Below are 16,821 nucleotides of genomic sequence, written 5' to 3' on the forward strand. Positions count from 1 at the left end.
TGTCTTAATACTCCTCCATCTTTCTGCAATTAAAGTACATTAAACACGAATTTAGGAATCTGCCAGTAAGAACTTAGCTGAAGTTTGCTTGCTGAAGTAGTACTTGAGGCCTTTCTTTTCTAGGAAATAACTTTATACTCTTAAGTCTTTCCAGTTAACTTGTAATCTTTTAATCCTGGCTAATATTTCAGAACAGTACTCAAAGTTGAACTGGAACTTGAAAATAGTTTCTTTTGAAAAGCCCTGAGGGTCTGGTAGTGTTTGTTGCCTTTGATCTGAAGCAGCCAAAACTTAAAGGGGAGAAAAAAGCAGAATGCTGGAAGTGGCTGTGAGAATTTCTACCCTGCCAGGCAATGGAAAGAATTTCTGAATATGTTGATATGTTTGTTTAGATAGATTCCATGCTTGTTTTTAGGAGCTCCATGTTTATATAAATATGTATAAATTGAGCTTTAAGTTCAGTGCCACTTGGTTTTCATACTGAGTACACTGGCAGAGCACTTCCTAGCTGAGGTCCATTCCTTGAAATTCCCCAGCGTTTGAGAAGTTTACCCCCTGACTTCCAGCAAAACTGGAAGATAAATGCTTGTAGCTACCTGATGGATTGAACCTGACAGCAGCTCAGTGGTAAGGGCTGGATCCATCGAATTCTAAATGAGATCTTTTTTTGTTTCCATTTCCTGCCTCCTGCCTGAGGGAGGCTGATTACCTCCCCAAACCCATCAGGCTGAGCAGTAGTCATTCGGTGCTGAGCAGTGCCTTGTCCCAGAGCAGCAGTTTTTTTTCCTTGTCACAGCTTGTGCCTGACCTTGGATCGACACTGCTGGGTGTAGAATGGGGAAAGAGCTGGAAAGCAGTTTTGGCTTTTGACAGTCTTCCAAGTTGCTTTTATACTGCCTTTCCCAGGATTATGTCTGTATAAACACAAACAGTTCAAGAAGCTTTATCTGATGTTTTTGCCTTTACATCGCTGCTGGGAAGTTCAGAGAGCTGGTGTGGAAATAATCACATCAGAGCTGGTTTTGTTCTGTGTGGTGGAAGTCCTATTGTGCTGTGATTACAATGCGGATGCAGTCACTGTGCAGAGTAAATGTATGCTTGGTGATCACTGATCTCAGATAGCAATTGGCAAAAAGAGCCAATTTTTTTCCCAATAGCTTGGATTTATTTGGTGGGGTAAGGAAAAGAATGGGAAATTCTAGAAATAAAGGTATGTATTTGTCTACCAGGTTTTTGTCCCAAAGTATTAAGTGTGTGTGCTAATGCTTATCAAACTTGGCAGGTCTTTAAATTGAAGCTGACTGAGGGCACCACAAGCTCCCTGAGCAGATGATGTTCCACCTGGCTTAGCTCATTGCTGTTCTGGACTTTATGTACAGTTAACGTTTATTTTGGTGGACAGTGGCTACTTTGATGGTGTTTGGGTACAGAGGCTGTTCCAGTGCTTTGCTTGATAGATCACTATGGTAGATAATGCGTACTGATAGATGTATCTTTTTTAAAAATGAAAATAAATTCACACTTGCTGTTGCGTGGCTTCAGTATTCAGATATTTTCAGATGTCTTTTATGAATTCAAACAGGAAACTTTATCTGAGAATTTGCCTTTTTTTGTATGTCTCCTTCCTTGTTGGCTATAGAAAGACCTGAATATTCTCCTGTAACATGTCACTATCTACCAACTTATGTTGCCTCTTACATTTTAATGCATTTTGTAGTTCAACTAATCTTACAGGCTTGCATTTAACTTTTTTTGGTCTCTGTTTATTTAAAAGTCTTTCATAACCGTGGCCTTGGTTTAGTAGGAGCTATTGGTAATAGGTGAATGGTTGGACTGGATGATCTTTTAGGTCTTTTCTTGGTGATTCTATTTTTCTATGATTTTATGATTCTATGACTCTAAATTACAGCAGTCAGTCTTGGACAATCTTAGAGTATTAAACATAAGCTCGAAAGCTGCTTTGTCTGAAGCTGAGTAAGCAGGACTGCACTCAACATGAAAGCCTGTATTCTTTTCTTTTGGAGGGTGAGGTAGGAGAACTGTGCAATAATTTGGTTCATCTTCCTTATGTAGGTACACGAGTGTGTACTTCTCTAAAGCAAATAACCTCATATTTGTGCTTATTTTGGTTATATTTATTCAACACGGCTGGTTGTTGGCTCTGAGTCCAGAGGGGACCGTTATGTGGGATCTGGAGCTCTAACTGGTAAATACGTTCTAGTCAGAATGTCAAAACAGATGTGTTTTAGAAGAAAACGTATTAGAATATGTGTTAGAATAACTTAGAGCTGCTGGCTTCTGTGCTGCCCCACATATCTTCCTCTTGCAGGTTCTTTTTCTAGAAATGTCGTGGCTTTTTACTAAAAAAGAGAAAAAATCTTGTGATAATGTCACCAAACGGTGTGATTCCACATTGATATTTTTTCCATAGCCTGCAGACATTTCTTCTATAAGAGTCCTTTATAGCTAAACTTTGCTGGATGCTGGGGGGAACATGTCGGTCTCCTCAAATGTTGCTAAATATGTGGCTTTTCCTCCCACCGTGTCACAGCTTCCTGGGAACGGCTGGCTTTCATGCCTTCACTGATGGTAGTTTGATAATCACATTTATTTCAAGAGTCATTGCTTCCCAGCTTGTGGATCCATATTTGCTACCTCCAAACTATCATTTCCTTATGCCTGTAATTGTAACTAAATCTTTTTTTGAACATTTTTTTCCCCCCATTTTTGTATGTTATTAGAACAAACTCACCATTGAGAGCTTTCCTACTAATAGGTTGAATATTAGGAAAAATTCTGCTCCAAAGGAGTAATGAGGTATTGGAACAGGCTGCCCAGGGGAGTGGTGGAGTCACCATCCCTGAGGGTTTACAAGAAACATATGGTACTGAGGAATGTGGTTAGTGGGCATGGCCAGGTCAGGTTGATAGACTAGATGATCATAATGGATGATTTTGTACTTAATTTATCTTGTTATAGCAGGAAACAGATGGCTTAAAGAGACCTGGATAGTGTTCAGATTATTATTTTTGTAGTAGCTATGGTAAATATGAAGTGATTTGAATCCTTTAAACTGCTACCGGTATTCCTATATGTGCCTGGCTTGTGTCTGTTTTTTATCTCTCATTGGCACATGAATGAAGTAAATTTCAAGAGTCCAAGACAGCAAAAAGTAGATTAAGTTTGAAATAGAGCTCTACAGGATTCTTGAGGTGAAGGTGAGACTCGGGATGTGTTGGTGAGCTGGGGAAGGTGGTGAAAGACTTGAGAGCGGGGAAGGCTTCTTGTGTGCCTCTCTCCTGTAAGCTTGGTGCTCACATCTGCTCAGCACAGAAGAGTTCCTGTGCATTATTTGAACTGAAATGCTGAGATGAAGAGCTCAGATGGTACTTGAATACTTATTGTATAAGCAAAAGATATTCAGTACACAGGAACATGATGAGTTTGAAGTACGTCAGAGAGGCTTAAGCATAAATCACTGATCACACTACTGCCTAGTTTCTTGTGCTCATCTATTTCAGTCTCCTTAGGAACTTAAATTATGGCATGATTCATTTTTCTTATATTGGCTCCTGTACCAAGTAACTTTCTCCAGTGCTCTCACAGTAAAACAGGAACGGTGAGGTATCTGCCATTAAACGGTATTGCCTGGTGACACATATTAACCATAGCTCTGTACTGCCTCCTGCAAACATCTTCAAATCTTGATCCCCAGGTTCCTGCTTTTCTGTGTGAAAGCACAGCACAGTAAACTCCTTTTAAATGAGTTCAGTTTAGATCTGTGCTGACTTCTGTGTCTCATGTAAATGCTTGTATTTCATGACTAAACGCAGTCTGGTTTACTATGAAGCGTGTTAAACTGAAAGCTAGGAATAAATCTGCGTTCTTGGAACAACAGCAGCCTGAGTTGCGAATAAATTTCAAGGAGAACGTAGTGTTTAAAAATAACTGTGTTTAAAAATAATAAAATACCATTGGTTGTTGTCTGCAGATTTTAGACTTTAAAGGAGGAACTCAGTTCTTGTGAGCAAGGTGTGGGTGGATGATTGTTCTCTTTATCTTGGGACGTTATGTCAGGGTGCTCTTGAAAACGTTTACATATTTACCCTGGGATCTTATCTGTGTAACTTGCCTACATGTAAACTGGAGAAACTTTTCCTCTTCTGAGCTAATATCAAACTAGTGGAATGTGAAACCCTCAGATTTCCCACGTGGATATTGCTTTTTCTTTTGCCACATTATTGAACTTTACAGGTATTACACTACTGTTGGTAACAAGGTGCTGCTATTCATTTAGAGTTTCTATTAAATACTTTCTCACACTGATACTGCCTTACTGACTTGCATCAAACAATGGCTTGAATGCACGTTGAGATGAGTACCTTTTGCAGAAGATGGAGCTGGTAGCATTGCCTTCCTGTTTGCTTTTATACTTCCTCTGTGGTTCATTGGCACTTCTTCATATGGTTTCTTAGAAACCATGAAACCTTATATATAAGGGAATTGTGTATCATTATATAAATAGGAAAAAATTGTAAAATGAATGGTATCTGGATAGATATGACAGAGCTGGGGCTGAGAGTTAACATCTGCCTGGTCATCTTGGGGCTACATTAGCAGCTTAATGACCTGTATTTAATTTCGCAATGACCATGTAAAGTTTCAATTAAGCTATGAATTCCAGTGTATATTAGGAAAACTAAATATCCATTCAACTGAATTGTGTAGCTGAAAACACTCTTGTAGTATTTTTCTTTTGTCTGAAATAACCAGGAAGGATAAGGAGTAGAACTATAAACAGGAGGAATCATTTGGTCAATTAGTTGAAATAGCTACTTATTAGCAAGCAAAAATTGAACAGCATATGTATCTTACTCTTGTTGTAGGACTCATAGCATGTTGTCTGTCATCTGAGAGGGGAAAACAGAAAGAATGACTTGTGCTGGATTGATTGTCCAGCTGATTTTATTACAAAATATTAATTGTTATTATTTTTTTTTCAGCTACTGATCTTCTTTTGGCATGGAATCCCATTTGCCTGGGCCTGGTAGAAGGAGTCATTGGTAAAGTCCAGCTTCATACAGGTATGTGGCATTTTATTTTGGGCTGCTAATTCAGTTTGGTTTAAAGGCACTGATAGAACCAGAAGAATTGTATGTATATATATATATATATATTCCTATATTTTATATATATAGATTTTATATATATATAAAATATATGTATATATTTCTATATTTTATATATATATATATATATATATACTTCTAGTGTCTGAAAATATGATTTTTTGTTGATTAAGTGCATTAAGAATGGTTCCTACTTTGGAGCAGTACTAAGTAAAAGTAAATTAAATGTTTGGAAATGTGTTGTTTTTGATTTAGTAAGCCAGTGTTAACTAGAAAGGATCTTTTACTGATAGAGATCTGGATGTCAACTTACTGTCAGATAGAAAAAGCTAGCCATAATCTCTACTTCATTTACTATGTACTGTGTTTACTTTTGTAAATGCTTAGACCATGCATCTCATGCCATTCTTGAATAGATCATTGAAACAGGTAAGGTTTTGAGTGCATTCCAGGATACCAGGATGGATTAAGTGCTGAAATGGGTCAGACATTTGTCACATAGAAACTGCCGAGTCAAGATAGCAGTGGCACAGTAGCAATAGAGGAAGAAAGAAAATGGGCTGCAAGGGTATGGTGGATTAAGTTCTGGGAAGAGGCTGGCTCCATAGTAACTGTAACCATTAGGTCTTGGTTCTGAGAGAACAGTTCAGAGCCTCTCTCTTTTCATCGGGCTTTTGGCCATTTCTTCTTTCCAGTTGCATCACTTGATCTTCTTTGAATTTCACCTGGTATTTTTCTGTCCTTCTGCAGATCTGCTCAGCAGTTCTTTCTGATTTGGTGATATGAGTTGCCTCAGACTCTGCCTTTTTCTCTGACACACTCTTCTCATCCAGGCAGTCTGTGCTGATCAGTGCATGTTGTCCATAATAAATGTATGAGTGATTGCTGAACTCCAGTGATGACCTTTTTTTCCTGCTGTGAGAAAATGCTTCATGCTTGTTTTTGACATGTTTGTGTTTGTTAATAAACTGTTCTTGTACACAAAGGCCTTCCTCCTTCTCTTTAGGGATTTCCGCTTAAAAGCCTTTCAAGGGAGAGACCTTGATACATGCTTTCTGGAAGTTCTCCTGTATCATGGCAACTGAATATTCTTGCATGTATTCTTACTGTGAGGCACTTCTGCTTATGAAAGCTGCATTGAAACTTTCCCCAGCATGTGACATTTGTTAAAGTGCCAGCTTGCTGTTGTCAGGTAAATTAAGGTTGTCAGGTAATAAGCCTGATATCTAGTTTTCTTTCCATATGTTTTTTATAGCTTCTGTATAGATTATACTCATCCAGGCACTCCATCCAGTTGCTGCTTTGGCAACTGCTAACATTTTGTTTCTTTGCCTTTTTTAAAATAATACATAAAGAACTTATGGTCTGTTCTTGTGCATGTTGAGACGTTTAATGATGCAGCTGTCTTGTGGGCAGACAGTAAGAGAGGGAGTCCTCGTTGGGCTGTAGTCAGAATAAAAGAGCTGACTGAAATGGCCTAAGTAGGTCTTTTTAAGCCACTTATTGTCAATGATCATTTGATTACGTTCAGGTATAGTTCTGTGTAGTCTTCCAGCTGAGTCATCTAACACTGTAACAGTAGCTGTCTTCATTACTAATTCGTGTATCAATCTTTGTCACTTGGAAACTTTATCAGTAACAATTGTATCAATATTTAAGTGCTGGACCATTATCTCCATACTCAGTAGGAGAACTGGGCAGTGCAAGCTGGATGAAATGCTTTTCTTCCAAACCTCATTTGTGTCAGCAAGATCAGGAGGACTTGTTGCTCTGATTTTTTTCCCTTTTTCCTTTCTTTATCTCCTCCACCTGGACAAGAAAGATCAGAAAACTTATTTTGAACTCCTGGATAATTAGATTCCTTTACGGGATTGTCCTGCTCAGCATCTTATTGACTAATACTGTAAACTTTAAATACTTCCTTAAGAATTAAAGTTGCTGTCAGTCTGCTGTTAAGCTGTGAGTAAGCCCAAAGCCCATATTCACTTGGTCTTGGACATAGATCCTTACATGTTTTTGAAAGATCTACTTAATGCAGGAATGCTGGAGTAGTCCTAAAATGACCTTGGAATAACCTGAGACTGACTACAGGGATGTTGTTAATTTAGTATTGGAAACTGCCAAGTTGCTGTAACAAGGGATGGGATTTAATTTACTCTAAATCTTTCTGCTGTTATTGCTGGCCTAACACAGGAGAATTTGCAGGAAAGCTTTCTTGGCAGGGAAGCAATCTGGTGAGAAACCAGCCCATATTGCGTGGTTGTCCCTTTTAATTCTTTGAAGAATTTTTTTACTTGAGAGAATCTGCATGTAATTGTGTGCTCATTTAAGATAACATCTACTTAAGCTGTATTTTGCTTCTTCCCCAGAATTGAAATTGCTTAAACAATAAGATGTTATTTTGGGAAAAAAACCTGAAATCTGAATCATGGGCTGTGATCTCTTACCCTCTGTTGGCCTTTCCCAAGATGACTGATGGGAAAATATGGATTGAAAACAAAAATACAAATGGGAAGGAATTCAGGGTATATTATGAAGATAATGTGTAAAGTGTAATAATTCATGTGTTCTTGGTATATGTCATTAGAATAGTATGTAAGTGTTCTTGCCTCTATTTAGGAAGAACATTTATTGCATAAACATGCTATCAATTACAGAACATTAATAATGTTTTGTCATCCAATTAATTTATGTACGTACAAAATAACCATTCAGATTCCTTTAGCAGAAATTCCTATACATGACTTGAACGTATTTCTTGTCAGTGGCTGAAATAGATGCTGCATCCACTGCTGAAGTGGCAATGGTAGCCTGGGATTAAATTTGTAGTTGATATTCACTGATCTGCATTAGCACTTTTGATTTCCTTCACTTTGTTAGTATAACTTTGGCTTCTGAGTACTGAAGTTACTACAAGTACTATTGTATGTTAGGACAGGAGCATTTCTTTTCCTTTTTTTTTAGTGGTGGATTCTCCTATGTAAGAGTTCTAATCAGTTTTGATTAGAGACCAGTTAATCAAACATTGATTAGAATATGCTCAGAATTAATGGCGTATGTTGAACTATAACCAGTGCTGGATGTCTTAGCGCCAGACAGATTCCACTTAACTCCACCTTGCAATCATACATTTCTCTATCTTGTAGTTAAAATGCAGTTTAATGTGTGCACACGTATCAGTTTGTTTTTCTTATGTGGGTTGATTAAGACCTGAGTAAAACGTTGCTCTCAACTTTCCTTAAGACTCTGTAAGCAAAAAGGAAGTGAAATACTTTCCTTCCTATCCCCAGGAAAGCCCTTTTGTTGCCATGCCCCTGAGACCTGTGGTTTAGCATCTGAAATATCTTCAGTGAAGTGCAACTGCTGCAGTCTCCAAGTCAATCCAATCAACAACTTAAAATGTTTTCTTAGCTTTCATCTAATCTTCAACAATCAGATAGAAAGTGACACCATAGTGTTTTTTTGTTGTTTTTAGAATCAAAGTACTTGCAGGAAGTGCCATTTGTAGTAAAATTATGCACAGTTTAAGACTAATTACTGCTGAAAGGCACTTGGGGAAACTAAATGCTAGGCTGTTTGGGAAACGTTAGGCAGTAAGTTAAACAGCAGTGGTGTGCTGGCAGTAAAGCAAAAGCAGAGCTCAGTTCCTCTTTCAGTGAGGAGTGAGAGGTGACAGCCTACATTAGATACAGTGCTTTACATCAGTTGTTGCTGCCAGCTCTGCCATAGTTTGTAATATGGTTTAAAAAGAAAAACAATAAAAACGAACCATGGGATCTTGGTGGATGGTCCAACTAATGCAGCTTATGGAAGGACATGTAGCCAAAGCATTCTTCTGTATGTATGTTATGTCTGATGTGGGGCAGATTGTAAGCAGTCTTATTAACTGAGAAATTCTACAGAACTCTCTTTTCATACTGTAGAAGCACTACTCTTATCTGGGCATTATTGGCAATTACACTGAGTTTCTGTGGTTGTTGCTGAAGCTTTTACTCGGGGGCATTTTTTAAGCACATACCTTGGTTCTTGAATGTTTTCTTTTGGCCTGCCAGGGAACTCCTGTTGTTTTTCTTTTTTAACATACTTTGGCTGTGGCTGTGATACAAATGGAGTTTTGAAATGAATGCCAGGATAACCACGTCCTTCTTAAAAAATGCACTCAAAGGTAGCAGAACTCACTGGGCTGTGTTGAGTTCTTGTTTGCTGCTTTTAAGGCAATATGAAATAGCTTTTTGTTGTTGTTTGTAATGGTGTCATTCTGACGATTTTGCTTGAGATTTAGATGGTATCCTTTCTTTAAAAATCTTTTGTTTCCTGACATACTGATCTCTTTGTAGGTTTGAACTGTGTGGTTAAACGTCCATAACAGGGAATAAATGGGAGTACAGCATTCAGTGAGATGCTGTGTTTCTACCCCTGTGTTAAGCTTGGACTGAACTAGATTTGCAAAAACCTGATTGTTCTGCGTACTAGAAAACAATCCAAAAAACCTAGAGCTACTTTACAGATAAAACTATAATAAATGTGCATTTATTACTTTCACCTTATCCCATGGTTATGAGGTGTCAAGCTGGGGTGGTTGCTGTCATCCACGTTGCTTGTATGTGTACTAAACAGCTGTTTCAGCACCTGCTGTCAGTAAGGATAACTTTCTTGCTGGCATCTACTCTCATTCTCATGTCCTTATCTTTTATCCATTGACTTTCAATAGTGCAGTTAACCTGTTTTTTAGGAGGTTTTGCTTGTGTGCCAGTGTGGAAAAAACATGGTCTAATCTCATAGCATCCCCTGTTTGAGCAGGGTGACATCCTGAACCACCTCTGTGACCCTCCAGAGGTTATGGTTTTGATTCTGTGTTCAGGAAGCAGTGCAGAAATGCTCTTGGAAGTTGGTATAACTGAACAGTTAGTGCATGACTTCATATCCTCCTCCCTCAGTTGTCATAGCACATCTGTACTTCTGGGAAACTGTAATTTATAAAAGCATAGTGCTCCTTGCATTACAGACTGGTATTATTCCAAAGATAATGATACACAATTGAAACACTGGGCTGTCATAACGCACAATTATTTTCTTTAGATGAACAAACTTTTGCTGAAACACATCATCTGCTTTGGGCAGAAACATTAAAGACTGAAATGCTGTTATTCAAAAGATGCTTTGATTCTAAGATGAAAGTACATCGAGAACTCTGAGTTTACTGTAACTTAACACATTTTCCTGGATTTTTTCATATATATATATATATACTTTTTTTTTTTTTTTTTTTTTTTTTTTTTTTTAAAAGACCTCAGAGGCTTAAATTGGATGTAGGATTTACTGTACAAGGCAAATAGACTTGATACAGTGTATAAGGAACATAGGTGATACAGTGTATAAGGAACATAGGTGATACAGTGTATATGGAACATAGGTGATACAGTGTATATGGAACATAGGTGATACAGTGTATATGGAACATAGGTGATACAGTGTATAAGGAACATAGATATTTTTCAAAGCATAGTACCATGAACTGTCAATTGTGGAAGCATACTGGTCTATGGCAGCAGGCTTTTAATGCTTGCATAGGACCTCTCTGCTTAAGCTCAGGTGGGAGTAGTAGTCTGTCTTCTGTGTTTCTGCACAAGAGAAGGTATGAAGGGAAAACAGCAGCTTGCTGCCTGGTGAGATCCAACTGTTCATTTCTAGTTGTGCTGCTGCTTGGGATGTTGGGAATGCCCATCATCCTAGAGGTAATTTTACCTTTGATTGATGTCTATGGAAAAAAGTTGCTCTGATTCATTGATAGCAACCATGCTACCTCTTCGGTCGAATAAATAATCTTTTCCAGGTGATGTTATGTTCTTGTCATGTGTAGTAGCAAAACATGAGAGCAGCAAATCATCATTCACTGGATTCTTCTGGTCAAATAACTCCTGGCAGGGGGTTTTACTCTGTGAGGAAAAATTTGACAGATTAGTTGAAGTAAATGACTTTACAGTAAGCTTTTACTAATCTTTCTCCAGATTTACCATGGTGGTTACTTTTAATTCGTCAGAAAGCACTGATTGGCAAACTTCCAGGAGACCATGAGGTGTACAAAATAACAAAGGTTGCAGTGATTCCGCTTTCTGAAACAGAACCTCAGGATCTGGAATTGGAGGTATGAATATCTTCAATAAATGATGGCTTCTTTATTCTTCAAACAAACAAAAAACAAGCACATTCTTCTGACTGTGTTTTAAGAATGAAGGTGCCAGGATTTTCAGTAAAGCCCATCACTTTACAGCGATGCACACTGACTGTGACTCTGTGCATCTACTAGATGGTTCTGTATGTAGAAACCTGTATAAACATTCAGATTTGCAGTGTTTTGTTTTACTTTTCTGAATCAGGAGAGCACATCATTTTTCATGGATGTTCTTGTTTCCATCTTGCTCTGGGATATTAATTCCATAACTTGGCTTCAAGGGAAACCCTTGTTTTAAGCATTGTAAGTGAATGGTTAAAGAAAAAGCATTCATGTGAATAATACTAATTCACTTTAAAGGTTTGGTAATAAGTTGAGGTGGGTCTGGATACTCAGCTCATGTCAAATGGAAGCAGGCAAACAATCACAGGGGGAAACAGCTTTTTAAAAAGGAAGAAGAGAATTATGCTATAGATGGAAATCTGTACATTCCTCATGTGTTACAGAGCTTCTTCCTAAGTGGGAGCTTCCTAAGTGTGGGCTTCATAACTTCAATTAAAATTCCTTTGGATTTTATTGAAAGCATTTATATATTGATTTTAATTCAATACCATTATTGCTTAGCTTTGTAAAAAGCACCATTTTGGAATAAACAAGCCAGAGAAGATTACGCAATCCCCAGATGACTCAAAATTTCTGCTGAAGACTCTTACACAAATTAAATCAAATGTGTCTGCTCCAAATAAAAAGAAGGTAAGGCTTTTTACTGATTTATTTTTTTATTATTATTTTTCCTTCTAAAATGTTTATTTGGTAACTCAGAGGTTATGATGTATGGATAATCAAGTGGTAAGCAGTAGTAAGACCTGGAAAGAGAACCAGTAGGACTAGGATGTCTACCTACCCTGTCTTAAGTTTTACTTCATTTTGCTCTTCTATTTTTATATTTTGTAAGCACGTAATTGATGAGCATTTCCTAATGAAATATTGTCTTACCAAGACTTGTTTCTAGTGGCTTTTGCAACTTTTGCAAGTTGCTCTGCATGATTATCTACTGTCGTAGAGCTGGACAAACTTTGACACACAGTTTCTCAGAGAATCTCATACTATCTTGAAGAAAAAGACACAACAAATGAAACACTTCTGACACTGAGGTTTGGATATGAAAAATCTAAGGATTAGAACAGGTAGATGCAGTCATTGGTTTAGTTTAGAAACTCTTTAGGTGGGAAACGATTGCTTGCATGTCAACTCAATATTTTTGAGCCTGATTGCTCTGGATGTCCTTGATAAGAAAGTGTTTCTGTGATGCATTATATTTCTGAAGAGTCCTATGCTTGTGCTGATCTCTGCTAGGAGTTTTAAGATTCCATTTGTCAATGATAAAATGTTTTACAAGTTTAGGAATAGTATCTTGCAAATGTGGCTAGGATCTTTTTTTGATAAGTCATAAAGCCATTACTTTCCTTTCAGATTAAAGAAAGCAAAGAGAAAGAAAGGTTGGAGAAGAGGTTATTGGAGGAATTATTCAAAATGTTCATGGATTCAGATTCGTTTTACTACAGCCTTACCTATGATCTAACGAATTCTGTGCAGAGACAGAGCTCATGTGAGAAAACTGACTTGCCACTCTGGCGAAAAGTAAGTGTTCTACATCATTAAGTGCACTCATAATGGAAAAATTGCTTATCAAAACTTGACTCCTCACACCCTCTGGTAGTATAGTCTGCAGTAACTGAAGATCTTGCCCTGTTACTGGATTCAGTGCATGAGAATGAAGTATAAGTTTCCAGCAGCATGCTTTGAATTGAGCTGTTACATTCAAAAGTAGTGAATGCTGAGCTTGTATGTGCAGTTCTAGTCAGTAACACTGGTGTCTTTGCTAGGAGTATTTCTGAATACTTCTGTTGCAAAAAATGCCTCTTTGTTTTTAACAGGTTGATGACAGATTCTTTTGGAACAAACACATGATCGAAGATCTTATCATCACTGATGTGAGTTATTTCTACCAAAAGCTGTGTTTTATAAATACTACTTTTAAAATGAATTTCAGTTGCAATATTTATTTAAGGCCACATAGAACCTGACTTATAAAAATGCTTTGACAGGTCATGAATCAGGGCTGCACCTTCTGCAGCTGACTTACAAGGCAGCTGATGCTCCCTTTTTCACCCAGCCAAACTTTCAGTTAGCCCACGTTCACTGCTAGTTAAAAAATAAACTCACCTTAGGTGGCTTATTTTAATAAAGCTATGCAGAATAACCTGTGATATGCCAGTTTGTGCTGATTTGTGAAAGTAAACTTCAGATCTGTTCTAAAGTTCTTCTTATTTAAATGATGGAATGATTTTTGTCTTCTGAAGTGGAGGATACTGCTTTTCTCCTGGATCAGCATAAGAGTAGTGTGGAACAAGTTATTTTGAACTTCTTTTCAGAGCAGATAATGCTAACGAGGCTTCCTGGCTAATGAACAGAATTGAAGAAACATATAGTAACTACTTACAGTTGGACTAGATGATCTTGTAGGTTCTTTCCAACCTTGTGATTCTGAGATTTTATACTTATTTCTTTATCTTCAGCATGTGATCTCCTAGATAAGTTAGTGAACTGCAACTACTATGTACATTTGAGGTTAGGCCAAGTAATAGGTTCTTTTAAAGACAATGGCAGACACTGTACTGTATGTCTTGTGTCTGTCTTTGTTAATGAATTTCTGCTTTGCTTTGTTCTATCTTGCTTCATTTCCACAGGAGGAAAAAAAATCTTAAGATGCTTTCTGTATCTTATTCCTAATTTAAAAGCCATCCAACTAACAGGGAAAAATGCTGATACCTTTTACAGAAATAAGACAAGGATATTGCAAAAGCTGCTTTAAAACTTGAAAGCAATTTGAAGCAGCTGTTTATAAATGAGAAATGGAAGAAATAATGGAGATGACAGTGTAGAACCAACAGGAATGTAATTGTTGTTTCTTTTTGTTGTTGTTGTTGTAACCTTCAGAATACTGAAGTGGACTTCTGGATTATGCCCATCATACAAGGATTTGTGCAAATTGAAGAACTTGTTGTCAACTATAGTGAGTCTTCTGATGATGAGAAGAGCAGTCCTGAAACGCCTCCTCAGGAATCAACTTGTGTCGATGACATTCATCCAACATTCCTGGTGGTGCTTATTTCACGACGGAGTCGGCACAGAGCTGGTAAAGAAATGTACCCATCTCTACTTATAGGAGAGCAGTTACTAAAACTAAGCTTCAGAAGTCTGCTCTTGTGCATCAAATGTATCCTTGAGAGTGATAGTAATTTCCATCTTGATAAAGAATGCTTAAATTTGGACCTTACGAGAGAAATTCTTACCATTGATCATTGGTTTTGCCTGGAGTTCCTTTATTTTTTATCTTTAGAGTTTGGATGGGAAGGAAACAAAACAAAAAGTAATGTAGGATTTAACCATTTTAATACTTAAGATGTGAACTGATTGTTATTCTTGTTCTTCCTAGGAATGCGATATAAGCGACGAGGCGTTGATAAAAACGGAAATGTGGCAAATTATGTTGAGACAGAGCAACTGATTCATGTTCATAACCATACTCTTTCATTTGTACAAACAAGAGGCTCTGTGCCTGTTTTCTGGAGCCAGGTTGGATATAGATATAACCCACGGCCCCGTCTGGACAAGAGTGAGTTTTTAAGTGGGATAATTCAAGATTAGAATTTCTTCCACAGCACCCTGCTCTTAATTCAGTGTAAAAGAAAATAAACATGAAGAATGGTTTTTCAAATAAAATATAGTAGTAGAACAACAATGTTGGAGCTGATAGAGCTCATGACAGACTGTAAAAGTAATTTTGTAGAATGTATTGTGCTGTTTTTAAGCAAGGGTATCTCTGAGTATAGATTTGAGTATGAATACTTCAAGCAGAACTTAGTGCTGAACAGGCTGTTCTTTTCTAACACTGCTCTGCCTTGTAGGTGAAAATGAAACAGTGTCCTGTTTTCGTGCACATTTTGAGGAACAGCTGAAAAATTACAAAAAGCAGGTGGGTGATACGTGGTGAAATAGCTCACAAAATTTTTTTGCATGCTTTTTGTTGGGATGATGCTACATAGAATCTTATCTCAGTTTAGTGTTACCTGAGAAATGCAGAAACTTGCAAAGATGTTAAAGCCCTACTTTTGTATACCTGTCCTTAGCATTTTATAGCTCTTGTGCTAATATTCAGCTAACATCTAGAACTTACTTGATCTCAAGTACAACTTATCAAAGACAATAACTTATACAAGGTAACCTGCAAGTCTTTTTCTGACTCTTGTACTACTCATTACATGATATCAGTCACATTGTAGAGGGTAATAAGTGTTAAATCTACATTTCTGAACAGGTCATTATTAATTTGGTGGATCAGACAGGCAGAGAGAAGATTATTGGAGATGCTTACCTTAAACAAGTTCTTATGTACAATAATGCAAACTTGACGTATGTTTCATTTGACTTCCATGAGCACTGGTAAGAAATACATTTAAAAGATTGCTTTGCATTTTTTATGTAACAAAGAACAAAAAGGAGGAGAAAAGCCATTATTTGTCTTCTCCATGAAGCACCTCCTTTTGAATAGGAAGAGTATCTTTTGTAAAGCAATATAAGAAGTTCAAGCTGGGATGAATAAGCATTACTTTTTGTAGATTTTTGTCACTGATCTTTGTTAAATATGCAGTGTAATTATTATTAATGTTGTTGTGCTTTATTAAGCAAAGGTTTCTTCACGTGCTATGAGTGTGAATTAGTGGCTGACCTGCTTTTCTCACAGTTGAGCACTCTGCATGTGATTCATTGCTATTAGGTATTTTTCTCCAAGAGGAACCCACTGTGTATTTATAGAATTCTAATGATGTTCCATAATAAAATACGTGGAATTTTACTTCAATGCAGTATAAATAGCTGCTGTCTTCATGACTTTACTCTGATGTTGGCATGGTCTGTGGCATGCCCAAGCATGTGATCTGTCACACAAGTATGTATATTCCCTGCCTTCCTCAAGCAGACTACAGTTGTGAAGTTTTCTTAGATACTATAAGGGATGGATCTGGCCTGGAAAATCATTATTGACCTAGTATGTGACTACAAGATATTATCTGAATGTCAGGAAAAGGGAAAGCCCTCCAAGTACTTAAGGTCTTTAAGGTAACATTTTTATCTGTAGAACATCCTGAACTGATACTTAGCAAAGAGCTTTCATTTCTATTTGCTTACTTTTCTTCCAAGAACTGTAGTAATGAGTACTGTTTTTCCCATGGCATAAGTGAATAGGGTGCAGTACTGAAAACACAATTCTTGGCAAAGGTTGTGAGAGGGTGTGTCTGCAGGTGTTACTGTTATAGGATGGCTGGAAAAGCAGGACAGGCTATCCCAACTTCAAATCCTTTTTTGTTGACTCTCCCATAAATATTATAGAATGGTGCACATGATGGAATAGCTGCACACTTGTTTTTCCTTATAGATTCAGCGTTTCTGAATGTTGAT

General features: G+C 37.3%; 2 protein-coding genes across 2 annotated transcripts in view; one reads left to right on the plus strand and one right to left on the minus strand.

The window, feature by feature from the left end:
• The window catches only part of TIAL1 (TIA1 cytotoxic granule associated RNA binding protein like 1), a 264,354-nt gene that overhangs the window by 75,609 nt on the left and 171,924 nt on the right, over positions 1-16,821 (minus strand). The gene's annotated exons all lie outside the window — the stretch shown is intronic.
• Positions 1-16,821, plus strand: part of INPP5F (inositol polyphosphate-5-phosphatase F) — a 39,106-nt gene that overhangs the window by 9,441 nt on the left and 12,844 nt on the right. The window contains exons 2-10 of the mRNA XM_072339944.1: positions 5,004-5,084; positions 11,138-11,274; positions 11,926-12,054; positions 12,775-12,942; positions 13,239-13,295; positions 14,302-14,500; positions 14,801-14,980; positions 15,273-15,340; positions 15,683-15,807. Coding sequence (XP_072196045.1) covers positions 5,004-5,084; positions 11,138-11,274; positions 11,926-12,054; positions 12,775-12,942; positions 13,239-13,295; positions 14,302-14,500; positions 14,801-14,980; positions 15,273-15,340; positions 15,683-15,807 — 1,144 coding nt within the window. The remainder of the gene's footprint in view (positions 1-5,003; positions 5,085-11,137; positions 11,275-11,925; positions 12,055-12,774; positions 12,943-13,238; positions 13,296-14,301; positions 14,501-14,800; positions 14,981-15,272; positions 15,341-15,682; positions 15,808-16,821) is intronic.

This window comes from Excalfactoria chinensis, chromosome 6 (assembly GCF_039878825.1).
Source record: "Excalfactoria chinensis isolate bCotChi1 chromosome 6, bCotChi1.hap2, whole genome shotgun sequence".
NCBI classification, from domain to species: Eukaryota; Metazoa; Chordata; class Aves; order Galliformes; family Phasianidae; genus Excalfactoria; species Excalfactoria chinensis.